This window comes from Vigna umbellata, chromosome 1, assembly GCF_029865625.1.
Source record: "Vigna umbellata cultivar VRB3 chromosome 1, Vumbellata_1.0, whole genome shotgun sequence".
Lineage (NCBI taxonomy): Eukaryota > Viridiplantae > Streptophyta > Magnoliopsida > Fabales > Fabaceae > Vigna > Vigna umbellata.
This window is the reverse complement of record NC_142165.1, coordinates 63,674,004-63,687,332: the sequence shown is the minus strand read 5'-3', so window position 1 is coordinate 63,687,332 and position 13,329 is coordinate 63,674,004. Positions and strand designations below refer to the sequence as shown.

Below are 13,329 nucleotides of genomic sequence, written 5' to 3'. Positions count from 1 at the left end.
ATACATTAATTATTTTGAAGTGAAAAGAATACAATTTACCTCTTCAAGTCTCTTGCAAGTGAAATTTAAAAAAAATGCTTATAAATGTTTTCGCAATAGTCATCTACTTTAAAAAAAATGCTTATAATGGTGCACCTGAATAATATACCAAACGCAACGCCAAGCTCTTGAGAAAACAGGAGTCATCATTTCAACATACTTGACAAAATGCATACTCAGTATACACACAGGTATCTACTTTAAAACTTAATACCTTAAAGTTCACTGGTGCTAGTTGAGAAAATTAAGAAAATCTTCTAACAAGAGAAAAAAAAGGTTAAACAGGAGAACCTGTGCACATTTCACCTCCTCCCACTTACTATAATAGAAACATACCTGAAAACATTGAAGTATATATTAGATTAACCATTAATGCTTAATAAGATGTACTAATAATGTAAGACTAAGTTATACATCTAGTTTTAAACTGGTATTTACATGTGCATCAAGAAGATTTCTCTCATGTTCTGAAACACAAAAAAAAAGACAATAAATAGCCATAAGTTCAACCAATTACAAACTTTAAGAGATAACTACTTTCACCTTCCACAATATCATGGTGTTAATTACCATGATGTTTTAGAAAAAATTATGGGACATGCTTATCTTCACATGATACATAACCACATTTTTAATAAAATAATAATAATAATAACACATGGAAATTGGCCACATCTTATACATCAAACAACACTCAAATATCAAGATATATAAAAACTTGAATAGATTAACAAGTTACTAACCAAAATTTGGTCTTTCTTTGTCATCAGTGACAATATACTCCCTTGTCTTTTGTTTTGTTATAGAAATTTATATAATTATTGTCATTACTAAAATGTTTAGAGATTTTGCAAACTTGTTTGAAAAACTATTAGATGACCCTCTATAGTCTATAAAGGCCTCTTTGACAATTAATTTTTCCAAGTTTTAAGTTTTATTCAAATCCCTGTTATCCCCTATAGAGCTAACTATTTTGATATATATAAAATTATTAGAAATAATTTTTGGAACTAGAATACTTTTGAGTTTTTTTATCTTGGTTCTCATGAGTCAAGTGATGACTCAACGCTTAATTTGTATCTTGCAGAAGGAACATGAAACTTTCAAGTTCAAATGGCATGCATGGCCTTCATCCAACTAAATCTCTTCCACCTCTTACTTCTTTATTTTTGGTGTTCTTGTATTTAGTTTTCTTGAATATTCAGTCACCTCCATGCATACATTTTATTCATTTTTCATATTGTTTATTGCATTTTATTAAGCTTAAATATGTTGTTGAGTAATTATATTTAGTGTTTTCACTTTGTAGTTCCACTTCATTCTATCATTTCAATTCTTAGCTTATTCTTGTGTTGTTTGAGTTCCTTAACTTCTTAACATTATCTTTAAGCTATCGTAATTGGAATCATTGTTTCAAGTCTCATGAAGATTCAACTCTTGATGTTTGTCTGTTTCATAGACATGGTTATTCAAGAAGTATATGCATAAGAAATACAGAGTGTCTTTGTTTTTGTTATACTCTATCCGACCTGGATGCTTTTTTTCAACTGACACCAACCAAATCATGTGGAGATATATTTGATGCAGTTTATCAAATTTGCAACATCAAATTATCAAACTTTTCCTATGTAAAATTGAAATCATAGTTCAAACCACATTTAACACTATTATATTAAAGAAAGAATCAGAGAAATCATAGTTCAAACCTAATCACAGTGTGTCTAATGGATGCATACAAAATGAATAATCCTTATTAAGAGCCACGATATTAATATTAATTGATGATTGCGAAGAATATGATAAAGAGGACTCCCTATAATATTGTACTATTCATTCGGTTCTCGCATTGATATGTAATAACAAGTGATATTGGTTTTTCAGGTGGATTCTATGTAATAATTTGGTTGTCATGAATAGGAGGAACAAATGACTTAGTTAATGGCACGACATGTTTGAAAAAACTAGTATATTATACAAAAGATGGGAAAAAAGTTGGTTGAAAGAAAGTGACATTAGCAAATACATAATGTTTCACAGGTAATTATTTAAAGGTGGGAATGCAGTAACGTTAAAAAAAAAACTTTTTATATTAATTAAAAAAATATCTTTTATATCAATTTTTGAATTAATGTATAAAAAGTAGCTATAAAGTTTAAAACAACATTCTAATGAGATCGAGATAAATTTAAAACTAATAAAAATATTGGAAAAATAAGAGAGTATTAATTTAAGGTTGGTTTGGCAAACAAATGTATAAAACTAATACTATTAACTAATTTTCTTAATCAAGATGACAAAAAGATTGCAAGGAGTATTAAATAAAAAATATCTATTATAAAATTAAATATATGCAGGGGAAAATCATAAGGAGAGAGATCAAGTTACAGTATTCTAATTTTTATAAAATGTTATACTATTAATATTTTATATGAAAAGTCAAATTTTTATTATGTCAGTTCAGCTATAATTTCATATCATCATGCTTATTCATTTTAAATTTTATTTGGATTGAAAATAATAAGATAATCAGACAATTTATGTTTTAGTATATGTTGAAAAGGATGCATTATGTATATTTTAATTTATATAATCAAAGTATAAAATAATTTAAGATTTACATAAATGTGTTTTGTAAATTGTTTAAAATAAACGAATCTAAAGAGTTTTTAAAAAGAAATTCTGCAGTTGAAAGGCATTGAATGATGTAACATCTACTAAAAGATATACATGTGTGTGTGAGACAGTTGTGATATTGAGTATATGTGTGAATTTTTTGGGAGGAGTCAAATTATTTTACTAAATGTTTAAATATTGATAACTTAAAAACAATTATATTGCTTAATCCAGCTATTAAATTACAATTTTATATCATGATGATTATCCATGTTAAATTTTGTTAAAATTCAACAACAATAACAAGGTGATGTGATTATATTTTTGTATATTGTGTGTGAATTTGAAGAGAGTCAAATTACACTTATGTAACTTTTACAAAATGTCCCACCATTCGTAATTTTATATATAAAGTTAATTTTGTCTATTTAACCATTAAATTATGATTTTATATAATCATGATTATTCATATTAATTTTTGTGAAAATTAAATAATAATAATAATAATAACAAAAGAATTCTATGATTTACATTTTAGTGTATTTTGAAATATATATATATATATATATATATATATATATATATATATATATATATATATAAATTTTGATCTATACAAAATAACATATCAAATAATATTATATTGATGAAATTTTTTATAAGTAGGATCCATCTAAACAAAAATTCAACTTAACATTGATAAAAACAAGTATCCAAACAAATACTATCAAACGAAACGAAATAAAGTAAATTCTATAAGAAGATTACAATTTCATTGGTTGTAAAAATGGGAATGCTGTCACTAGTTACTGTCACACTGTTACTGCTGTAAACACATATTGTAGAATAATAATAATAATAATAGTGGTTAAAAAGAAGTAAGTACAGAAAGAAATGGAATATAAGGTTGGTGTAATTTATCTTGCTGATGGGAGGCAACCATTTGAAACGTCAGGGCTCTGAATTTCAAGAAAGTTTGTGAGTAAAGTTTTGCGTGAAGAATGTGGCTTTGAAGTGCTGCTACCTGAAAATGATGATGATGATGATGATTTTAGCTTATTTTCTGTTCCTTGTTCTATCTTGATAGCATCTTGTATAGCCAAAATGATTTCTTGCATCCTTGGCCTTGAGGCACCATGGTGTTCCACACATTGCATGGCTATTTCAACTACCCTCCAAATGGACTCAGTTTTAGCATTCCCATTCAGAGAAGGATCAATGATGCTCATTGCATCTCCTTTACGAGTTAATGATCTAGCCTGCAAAAATTCAACCCCCAAAATCTCAATGCTCATTTTTCATCCAAGTCTGCAACATCTACGACATACCGATGAAAGGGACACATACCCATTGAACAATGTTCATTTCAGCACCGTAATCTTCAGATGACACAGGTTTCTTTCCAGATATCAGTTCCAGCAGAACAACTCCAAAACTGTATACGTCACTCTTTTCTGTCAATTGCTGGCTTGCGTAGTACCTGCATTTGTAGAGAATAAACACAATCTCAATTCGACACATTGTTGGGAAAACACAAAAACGCATGAGCCCCATGACTTACTCAGGATCCAAGTAGCCCACAGTTCCTCTTGCAATGCTTGATACATGGGTTAAATCTTCTTCAGCTAGCCTAGAGAGTCCAAAGTCTGATACTTTTGCTCTCATATTTATGTCTAAAAGAATGTTACCTGTCTTTATATCACGGTGAATGATGCTAGGATTGCATCCTGTGTGTAAGTATTCAACACCTGTACAATTCAAATCATACTCAACCCTCTTAACTTGGAAGAAAAATACTAATATATATCTGTCTGGAACCACCTTAAAATGACATGATATGTCTAGTTTTATTACATGTTTTCGCATGAATGTGACACTTCTAAATGTATGTCCTATTATATTGGGATATAGAAATCTTTTTCTGATCAACAAGAAAAATACTACAATTACTAATAAGAACTCAGAAGCACGTTAAACCATACTAAAATTACTTAAGCATCATGAAGGTAGTTGTTGATCAACCTTTAGCTGCATCTTCTGCAATACGAAGACGAGCTAACCAGTCCAAGTTCTTCTTCTTGGAACTCTCTGTTGTAACATTGAAAATATATGTCATGACACAAAATTTTACTATTAAGTAAATACAAGCATACGAGGTTGCGAGGTTAGTCAATAAACCATGAATGTGATCCCGTAATGTGCCATTGTGCATATACTCGTAGACCAGAATATGCTGACATTCTTCTTCACAATATCCAATCAAGGGAACCAAATTTCTGTGATGAATTCTGGATAAGAGGGCCACCTGCATATGTGATTCTATAATCAAATAACTTCACATTAAGGTTGGGATGTTTACATTTTTTTTTCTTCTTTGGAGAATGTCATACTAATGAACTTCATGGAATATAATACTTTTTGGTTGGTATAAACTTCTTATGGTAAAAAATACTCACAACAGAAATTGTGGTTAACCAGAATTCAAGTTTGAAAATGTTGAAGGGACAAATTTGAACTCTACCTCGTTAACAAATTGCTGGTTTCCATGGCAGGACGATTCACTCATGCTCTTAACTGCAATTTCTTTTCCATCTCTCATTTTCCCATAGTAAACAGATCCAAAGCTTCCTTTGCCAATTTTCTCTGAAAAATTGTCAGTAGCTTCTTTCAACTCTGAGAGTGTAATATGGCAAGTAGTGTTTTCATCCATCAAACTTCCACCCCGAAGAAATGAGTATCCAGTTAAAGGTCTACTGTTACTGCGTCCAGAAATGCCTGTTGTAATGCTTGGTTAGAAGTTTGATTGCTGTCAAGTTTGTACAAAGTAATTAGAATTGCATTGGATGGCTAACCTTTTTCCTCACGTTTCTTTTGAGATGCCTTTCTCCGCGTATTGAGCAATAGCACCAAACTTACCAAGAAGAATATTAACAGGATCACTAGTACTCCAATTGAAATTCCCACCACCATCTTAAAATGCTTCTTGTTCCCTCTGTATAGTCCAGGATTACCTTCAAAGCTGGAACAGAAAGTAAATGTGTTATTTCAATCTTGGTACAAGTCTAGCTGAAAATTCCTAGTTCTATCATGTTCATACTGATTTTTTTTTGGTCTAGTCAAATCATTGAGTATTTAAGCAAACTGCAATTAAATTATGTTAAAAAACTTGTGCTGTTGCTGAGCATACTTACCTGAAAACAATTTTTTCAGACACTAATCCAGCCGGTATTTCCCCACTAAATGAGTTGTTCTGTATGAACCTGTCACAAACTCACAGATGCTAACTAGGAAGAGTACTTGTATGTTCTAAAATTTGAAATGAGAAACATTTGGGAATAAGTGCTACATACAGTGCTTGTAAGCTTGGCAAACTACCAAGGTAAGACGATAATCGACCAGACAACTTGTTGTTCTCTAAGTGCCTGCATGTCATCAATTGAAAGAGGAAACTAAGAAAAAAGAGGACATAGAAAAGAATGCTTTTGGGTTTACGAAAGCTACTAAATTTGTCATCAATATGAACTGAACTTACACAATCTTTAGATTTATCAGTTTGCTCATGTCAGGTAATGGTCCAGTAAGCAGGTTGCCATCTAACCACCTAAGTAAAACAGACAAAAGAAATCTCATTAAATCAAAAACTAGAAGCATTTCTATTTTGGAGATCGATGTACTTACAGCTCTGTCAGTGCTTCCATGTTGCCAAGCTCAGGTGGGATTTCCCCTTTCACATTCCTTCTTGAAAGAATTCTAATACAAACAATTGCGATTAGTAGAAATTTGTGCAGTTTCAACTTCCATTAAATGTCTATCATAGCAGAACAATACAACAGTATTTCTCATTCTGTTTTTCCAACATTTTTTATGGAATCCAAATTTCTTAAGTATTCAAAAACTTGTGTCAGGTATTAATGTTTCAGAGTACAGTAATTCACTTGCTATGAATCAAAATTTCCCACAGAAGTAATTAGAGATGTTACATTTTTGTTATTCTTGGCGGTGTGGTGGTACTACAATTCACCCATTCCCAAGGAGTTGGAACACAAGGATCACCTTCATTTGTCTGGGAACTTTCAGCAGACAATAACCGAAATGCATTTACAACGGTTGCTGCAAAGTTGAAGTCTGGTTAGAAATCAGTTTATCTGACTCAGCATCAGCCATGTAATTTCACAAAAACTAACACTCAAAACTTACAGTCTTGTTTGTCTGTCTTTGAAGCAATCTCTACATATTTGCTTATTTCCAGTGCATTCAGAAGAGGTCCTCGGGTAGAATCTGGGGTCATAACAAAGGAGAATGATAAAACAAATTCTAGAGTAACATTCATATAACTTGGTTCATATAAAGTGTAGCTCCCATTGGCATTCTCAGCAATGTTGACCACTGCATTGCTATAGTCAGCTATATAAGGTTGCTTTAATTTGAATTTTCGACTCTCGTTCTTGTTCAAATCTTCAATCTCTGCAAAATATGCATAAGCTCGAGCATTGGCAGGGAAGTCTTCCAGGTTCAATCTGTAGCTCAGCACTCCTTTTCTGCCAACTACTGCAGTTTGCATTACTTTAACAGGTGGGTATTCTCTTGTCTCTACATCTATGTTCATTGTAGTGCCAATCCTTTCGGTGCCTGGGGCTACCCCAACAAGATAATTTTGCCTTCTAATTAGATCAGAATCCCAAATTCTATCATATGGATCATCCGGGTACCTGAGAAATACTTTTGTTTAACACTGGTGATCTTTTTCCTTAATAAGGTAACAAGGTTTTATACTTGTACTGATGCTTATTCTGAGATAAAATTTTGGAAACTCTTGTTTCAGTTATGTGCCAAAAAGCAAAATCTAACCAAGTACAACAAAAATGAGGTAGCTTTCATACCTGACAGCATCTTCAGTTGGTGCGCCAAAATTTATTCTTGCAGCAACTTCTAAGAAGAAATTGTCTTCAAAATCCGTGGCATACATTGAAAGATTGAAGGGTCGCAACTCAAGAGTGGAAATGAAGGGAGAACCAGTGGTAGCACAACACACACAGACATCAATAGAATTTGAGGGTGCCCTGATTATCATTTCCTTAACATATATTCTTGAGGCATCATATACTGACACAGTAGCCCACTTCGTTGCATCCAAGTAGAGCTGAAACTGAGGGTAAGTGTCCCCATTCTCCAAGCTTCCATACTGAAAAGTTGCTCTCACCAAGTACCTTCTTCTCTCCTCTGTGCTCAGCGTGTAACAGTACTTCTTGGTGTCTATGGGAAACTCTCTCCTCTTTTGATATTGCACCATGCTTCCATTTGGACTTTGCACTTCCACTGAAATGCCATGTTCCATGATCCCAGAGTCTGAGATCCATGCCAAACCCGTGCTGTTATCAGTGTAATTGCTTGATCCACCACAATCAATGCTCACAAACTCTGCATGAGAAGAAGTTAGATTCTGTGTTTTGTATCATTACATGAAACGATGGTAAGAAAAAGGAGGTTTCAGGAATCGTTGGTTCCTTCAACTGAAACTGAATCGAAAAGATGCATCTCTCACCTTCAGGTTGGCAAACAGCAAATGATGTCAGCAGAGGAGTTAAAACAAGAAGGAGAGAAGGTAAACCCATAGATGTAAGGAAGAGAAAATAATAAATTTGCTACCAGAATTTTAAGTGGTTGATTAATTTAACTGTTTGTTTGAGTTGAGTCAGTTCAGCATCTCAACTAGAACCAGCTTTCCCCCACTAATCAACTTTAACTTTATCGATTGATGACTTTGTTGAATGTTGATTATTCATTCACGTTCATGTCTTTTTCCGAGCTCATGTTGGGAATCTTGTTTTTCCAACAAAAGAAGATTTTAGGTTCATCTTTTCTTTTTCTTTTGCTTTTTTTTTTTCTAAAAAGGAGTGACACGAAAGGCACAGGCACAACCTACGAAACTCACCAATGCACTTGTTTTTGTTGTAAGAAACTCCTAAAAACATAGAACAATTTGTCTTCGGGCTACGGGACAACACGAAAACATACGATGTCGTTGTATCTTTGATCACAGATTTGGCCTCTTCATTTTTAGTTAGCATTATGTTACACACAGATTGTGTTTTGAGAGCACACCCTTTTAAGTTTATGATAGAATGTTAACGGAATTATGAGGTAATATGTTATGAATCGAAAAGGGCTTAAACCAAACTAAAAAAGGTGGCCAAAGGCGAATGATTGAAAAGGAGGGGGTGATTATAATGAAGATTGGAGGGCCATAAATTATGTACTTGGATTTGTGCTTTTTCTATACCCAAAAATCTTTGTTGGAATATCATGGAATTTTTTATTTTGAATAAAATATTATTTTAATCAGTCTCACAATTTACTCTTACATAAATAGTTTATTCAAAAGGAGAAAAATGAAAAGAAAAATAATACTATGGTGATGATGGCGAAGTGGACATGAAGAGAGACTAAGTCTAGAAGAGTGTGGTGTGGTCCTTCTCATATCTTCAGTGGTCAAAGCTACAGATTTCACATTGACATGTTCTACTCAGAGAGTTTGTTTCTCCATTGTCACTTTCTGCCGTTCTATATTATTTATCTCTCTCACTCCTAGGATTGCAGCTTTCGCTAACACATTCAATTGGAAAATTACAACTTGAATATCAATTTTTAAGAGTTAGAGTTTCAAGAAGTAAATAAAATATTTAATAGCTGTACAAAAGTTCTCGGACTGCTAGGTGGGTAATGTATTAAATTATGTTAAAAGATCAAATGACTTTAAGAAGTCTTGAGTTTTTTCCTTCCTATGTCTATCTTTATTTTCTTCATTTGGGTTCAATCAATACTAAACAACAACGAAAGGAAAGTAATTCTATCATAACAAGGTGTTATGTACATGGAAAATAGAGTATGATAGAATAATGTATATATCATACAATAAATTTCTTTATATGCAGAAATAGAGAAACGAAATAATAATAAAATATTTGAGAAAGTTAACAAAACATAGTCTAAGATAAGTCATGGACAAAATTGAAAATTAAAACATAACTTTTAAGTTTCTTATTGATTAAAGATAAAAATGTTTAGGTGGATTGAATTTATATATAAACAAGTTTTAGACATTTTTCAATATGTTCACTTTTAATATCAATTGTGGTTATTTTTGTTGCATATGCAATATGAGATTTTCGTTTTTAAATTTAACTTGAAAGTGTAATTGATGGTGAAACTTTGACATGTTTAAGGATTTTAAAAATATAAAATATATAAGAAACACATTATATGGAGAAGTTTTTTATTTTATTTTATTTATCTACTCAGAGAAGGATGAATGTAACATAATATCAAATATTAATCATGTTTAAATCTTAATTTCATAAATTGAAATAATAAATAAATATAATTTTATTTTTATATGAAGGATATTTCTTGTAACATTAAGATTTCTGAGATGTCACGAGTTATTAAAAATCGATAAAATTCAAAATTTATCATAACACGAAACGTACTTAGAGGAAACTTTATCTAATTACATTATTTTGAGTAATAAAATAACGAAAGAAATATTCCAATTATATTGTCTTAACTTGTAAAACAAAATAGCTTTAAATGAATTCCAAGGTTATTCTCCATTCTCTCTCGAGTCAATAACGCCTCTAGAACATCTATAACATTATTTGTTCACGTATAACACATTATACAATCATCGTCGATAATTTCAATCACAAACACACAAACACAAAAATGTATGGGATAAGTGTAAGACCCATGAAAAATATTTACTTTAATAGTAATAAATTTATTACTAGTAGTAATAAATTTCTTTGTGAGTGGGAAATATAATAAGTTTATAAAATGTGGAAAGATTAATAAGAAATTTTGGTAGCTTAATTTGTAAGACTCATGAAAAATATTTATAATAGTAAATTTTAGCATTTTATTAGTAATAATAATGGATAGAAAAATTTAAATTTTGGATATAAAATTATAGTAATTCTAGAAAGAGAGGTTCAAATTTTTGATAACTTATTCAGGATTTTTTTAAAAAATTGAATAGTAAAAAGTGAATAGTGAATAGTAAAAAGTGAATAGTAAAAAGTGAATAGTAAAAGTGAATAGTAACAAAGGGATAAGCCATCCACGTTGGTATAGAGTAAGATCAGATATGTTTAAGATTAAAATAATATTTTTAATAAAATAATGAATAGTAAAAATATATAGTAAAAAAATGAATAGTAAAAATGAATAGTAAAATTTTTTTTGGCTATAAATAGCAAGGGAGGGAAGGCTAAAACTTACACCAAAATTCTAGAAAAATTTGTGAGAGAAGAGAGTTGGAGGATATTCTAGTTGTAGAGGGGAAATTCTGGAAGTTTTCGGAGAACGGTTTCAGAGGAGGAAATTAAGTCTGGAATAGAGGTAAGGGGAGTTACGTTTTTGTTTTGTATTATCTTGAGTATTGCATATGTTGCTTTTGTTTGATCTTAAATCTTAAATATGAAGTATTTTGTTTCTGTATGATTTTGAATTTTGAATGAGAACATGCTTCTGTGTTTAGATCCAAGTGTGATAGTTGTAAAATGTGATGTTGATTATGTTATGTCGTTTGTATGTAATTAGTTGTTTATTTTTTGTATTTTTGGATGGATTAGAAGTTGTCTAACCGGCTCTGCCAGATTCAACTTCTTGTTTCCCCAAACTTTTTATTTCTTTCCTTATTTATTTTTATTACATATTTGGAAGGATTAGAAGTTGTCTAACCGGCTCTGCCAGATTCAACTTCTTGTTTCCCCATACTTTATATTGTTTTCCTTATTCGTTTTTATTTTTGGAAGGATTAAAAGTTGTCTAACCGGCTCTGCTAGATTCAACTTCTTATTTCCCAAGACCTGTTATTATTCTTATTATTTAATTACATTGTATTCCTGGAAGGATGAGAAGTTGTCTAACCGGCTCTGCCAGATTCAACTTCTTGTTTCCCCAGAACTTTTATTGTTCTATTTAATTTTTATTGCATCTTCCTGAAAGGATGAGAAGTTGTCTAACCAGCTCTGCCAGATTCAACTTCTTGTTTCCCGAAGAAATTTTATTAAGATTATTTTAATGATTTTCAAGCATTTGATTCTTCTCCGGTGACCATTTATAGTAATATTTTATTATTGTTAATTTGTTTGTAATATATTTATCTTGTATGATTTTTGTGATGAATGTATTTTATGATGTTGATATGAAATTATGCATCTGAACATGATATGAGTATTATGGGAAGATTTTGTAATGGTATGGTATGAGTTGATAAATATGAACATGATATGAGTCTCGAGGAGAGATTTTGTAGTAGCATGGTATTGTGTACACGTTGATGTTGAGGGTCCTGTGTGGAAGGTCATCCTGGATACTCTAATAACTCTCCAATCTCAAGTAGAGAAGGATGAGTTAGGTGGTGAGAGGGGCAGGAGGTCCTTGTCTATGTCCCAATTTTGGACATAGTGTTAACGGACTAACCTTGTGGTTGACAAGTTGTATCTGGCCATGATTTTTAGTATGAGGAGTGGAGGTCATCACAAGTGCACGACCATCCGAGACTTCCATCAACGTTAGATCCGGATAATTGAGTCTAGCAAAAAAATCATTTTCATAAATATGAGTTAGGTGTAGTAGTAGTATCATGCATTATTTTAATAATAGTTTGTTGCATGGTAGCTCACTCTTACTTATTTGTGCATGTACCGGAAAAACCATATTTTTGCGATGATCGTATAATGTTTTTGTTATACGGGAGCAGATGAGGGAGTGTCGTCTAATCCAGTACAAGTGAAGATGGAGGAGGAAGGATAGTTAAGAAAAACTCAGGTTATCTTTAAGTTGAAATCTGAGTTTAAAATATGTAATTAATGTGAAATATTTTATATTTCCAAATGAATGATTGTAGAAATGTTACAGATTTCATATTAATTATGAAATATCAAGTGTGAGAATCTGGGATGTTACATTAGTGGTATCAGAGCAGTTCGTCCTTAGGAGAACATGCGAGTTGTGTGCCTTTCCATGAAGAGTTGAGTCTAGATGACATGATTTGTCATGTCTTTCGAAGTTTAAATCATAGAATGAGTGCAACCGACTTAAGATTTTAAGAATAGAAAAACATCTTGATAAAGAGTAATGAGGGTGCACACTCATGACTTTATCAAAGATGAATTTCCTTTCTTAATTCTGAAGGTGCAATAGGAAAAAGTGGTGGTCTAAATTTTGTTTCTTAATAGTGTTGTGTGCTTTATAATGGTAGAAGGATAATTTGACCTGTATGCCTTCATTAGATTTGGTCAAAACCTTTGAAAACAAGTTTTGTCTCGAAGATAAGTAGATAGAGTGTGTTGGAGCTTGGAAGTCAAAACATCAGAGTTTTGGTCTTAGAATTTAGAACCGTAAATTTTATTTGAGAATGTTTCAAGGCCAAGTTAGAGGATGAGATATCAGTAGTTGTACAATAAGAGTCGAATTTAAATGTTAGAATAAGAAGAGTTTAAGAAAGCATCAGCGTAGAAAAAAAAAGGGTTAACAATACAAAAGTAATTATCTAGAATGGATTAGGGAGTTTGAGTTAGTTAATATAGATGAAAATGGTTTTCATCAAATATAGTTGTATGGTGATATTAAGGGATTTGTTGAGTCTGGTAAGAGAGGTATAACTATTAGATG

At 31.5% G+C, this 13,329-nt stretch overlaps 1 protein-coding gene across 1 annotated transcript; it reads right to left on the bottom strand.

The window, feature by feature from the left end:
* Window positions 1–3,403: 3,403 nt before the first annotated feature.
* On the bottom strand, window positions 3,404–8,354 carry LOC124840153 (putative LRR receptor-like serine/threonine-protein kinase At1g67720). The gene is made up of 15 exons (XM_047316160.2): window positions 8,195–8,354; window positions 7,533–8,070; window positions 6,850–7,361; window positions 6,633–6,762; window positions 6,331–6,402; window positions 6,185–6,253; window positions 6,003–6,074; window positions 5,844–5,912; window positions 5,505–5,671; window positions 5,174–5,427; window positions 4,831–4,957; window positions 4,675–4,740; window positions 4,214–4,400; window positions 4,000–4,132; window positions 3,404–3,911 (listed from the first exon to the last, which is right to left on the bottom strand). The coding sequence occupies exons 1-15, from the start codon at window positions 8,262–8,264 to the stop codon at window positions 3,570–3,572; spliced, it is 2,808 nt and encodes a 935-aa protein (XP_047172116.1). The 5' UTR covers window positions 8,265–8,354; the 3' UTR covers window positions 3,404–3,569.
* Between the last annotated feature and the right edge of the window lie 4,975 nt (window positions 8,355–13,329).

What these genes read in the sequence shown, in the direction of transcription:
- LOC124840153 (XM_047316160.2), bottom strand. Translation starts at nt 8,264, where the DNA reads ATGGGTTTACCTTCTCTCCTTCTTGTTTTAACTCCTCTGCTGACATCA. An exon ending in ATGGAAGCACTGACAGAGCT is followed by an intron (nt 6,254 to 6,330) that starts GTAAGTACATCG and finishes TGTTTTACTTAG; the next exon opens with GTGGTTAGATGGCAACCTGC. An exon ending in GTGGGCTACTTGGATCCTGA is followed by an intron (nt 4,133 to 4,213) that starts GTAAGTCATGGG and finishes CTACAAATGCAG; the next exon opens with GTACTACGCAAGCCAGCAAT.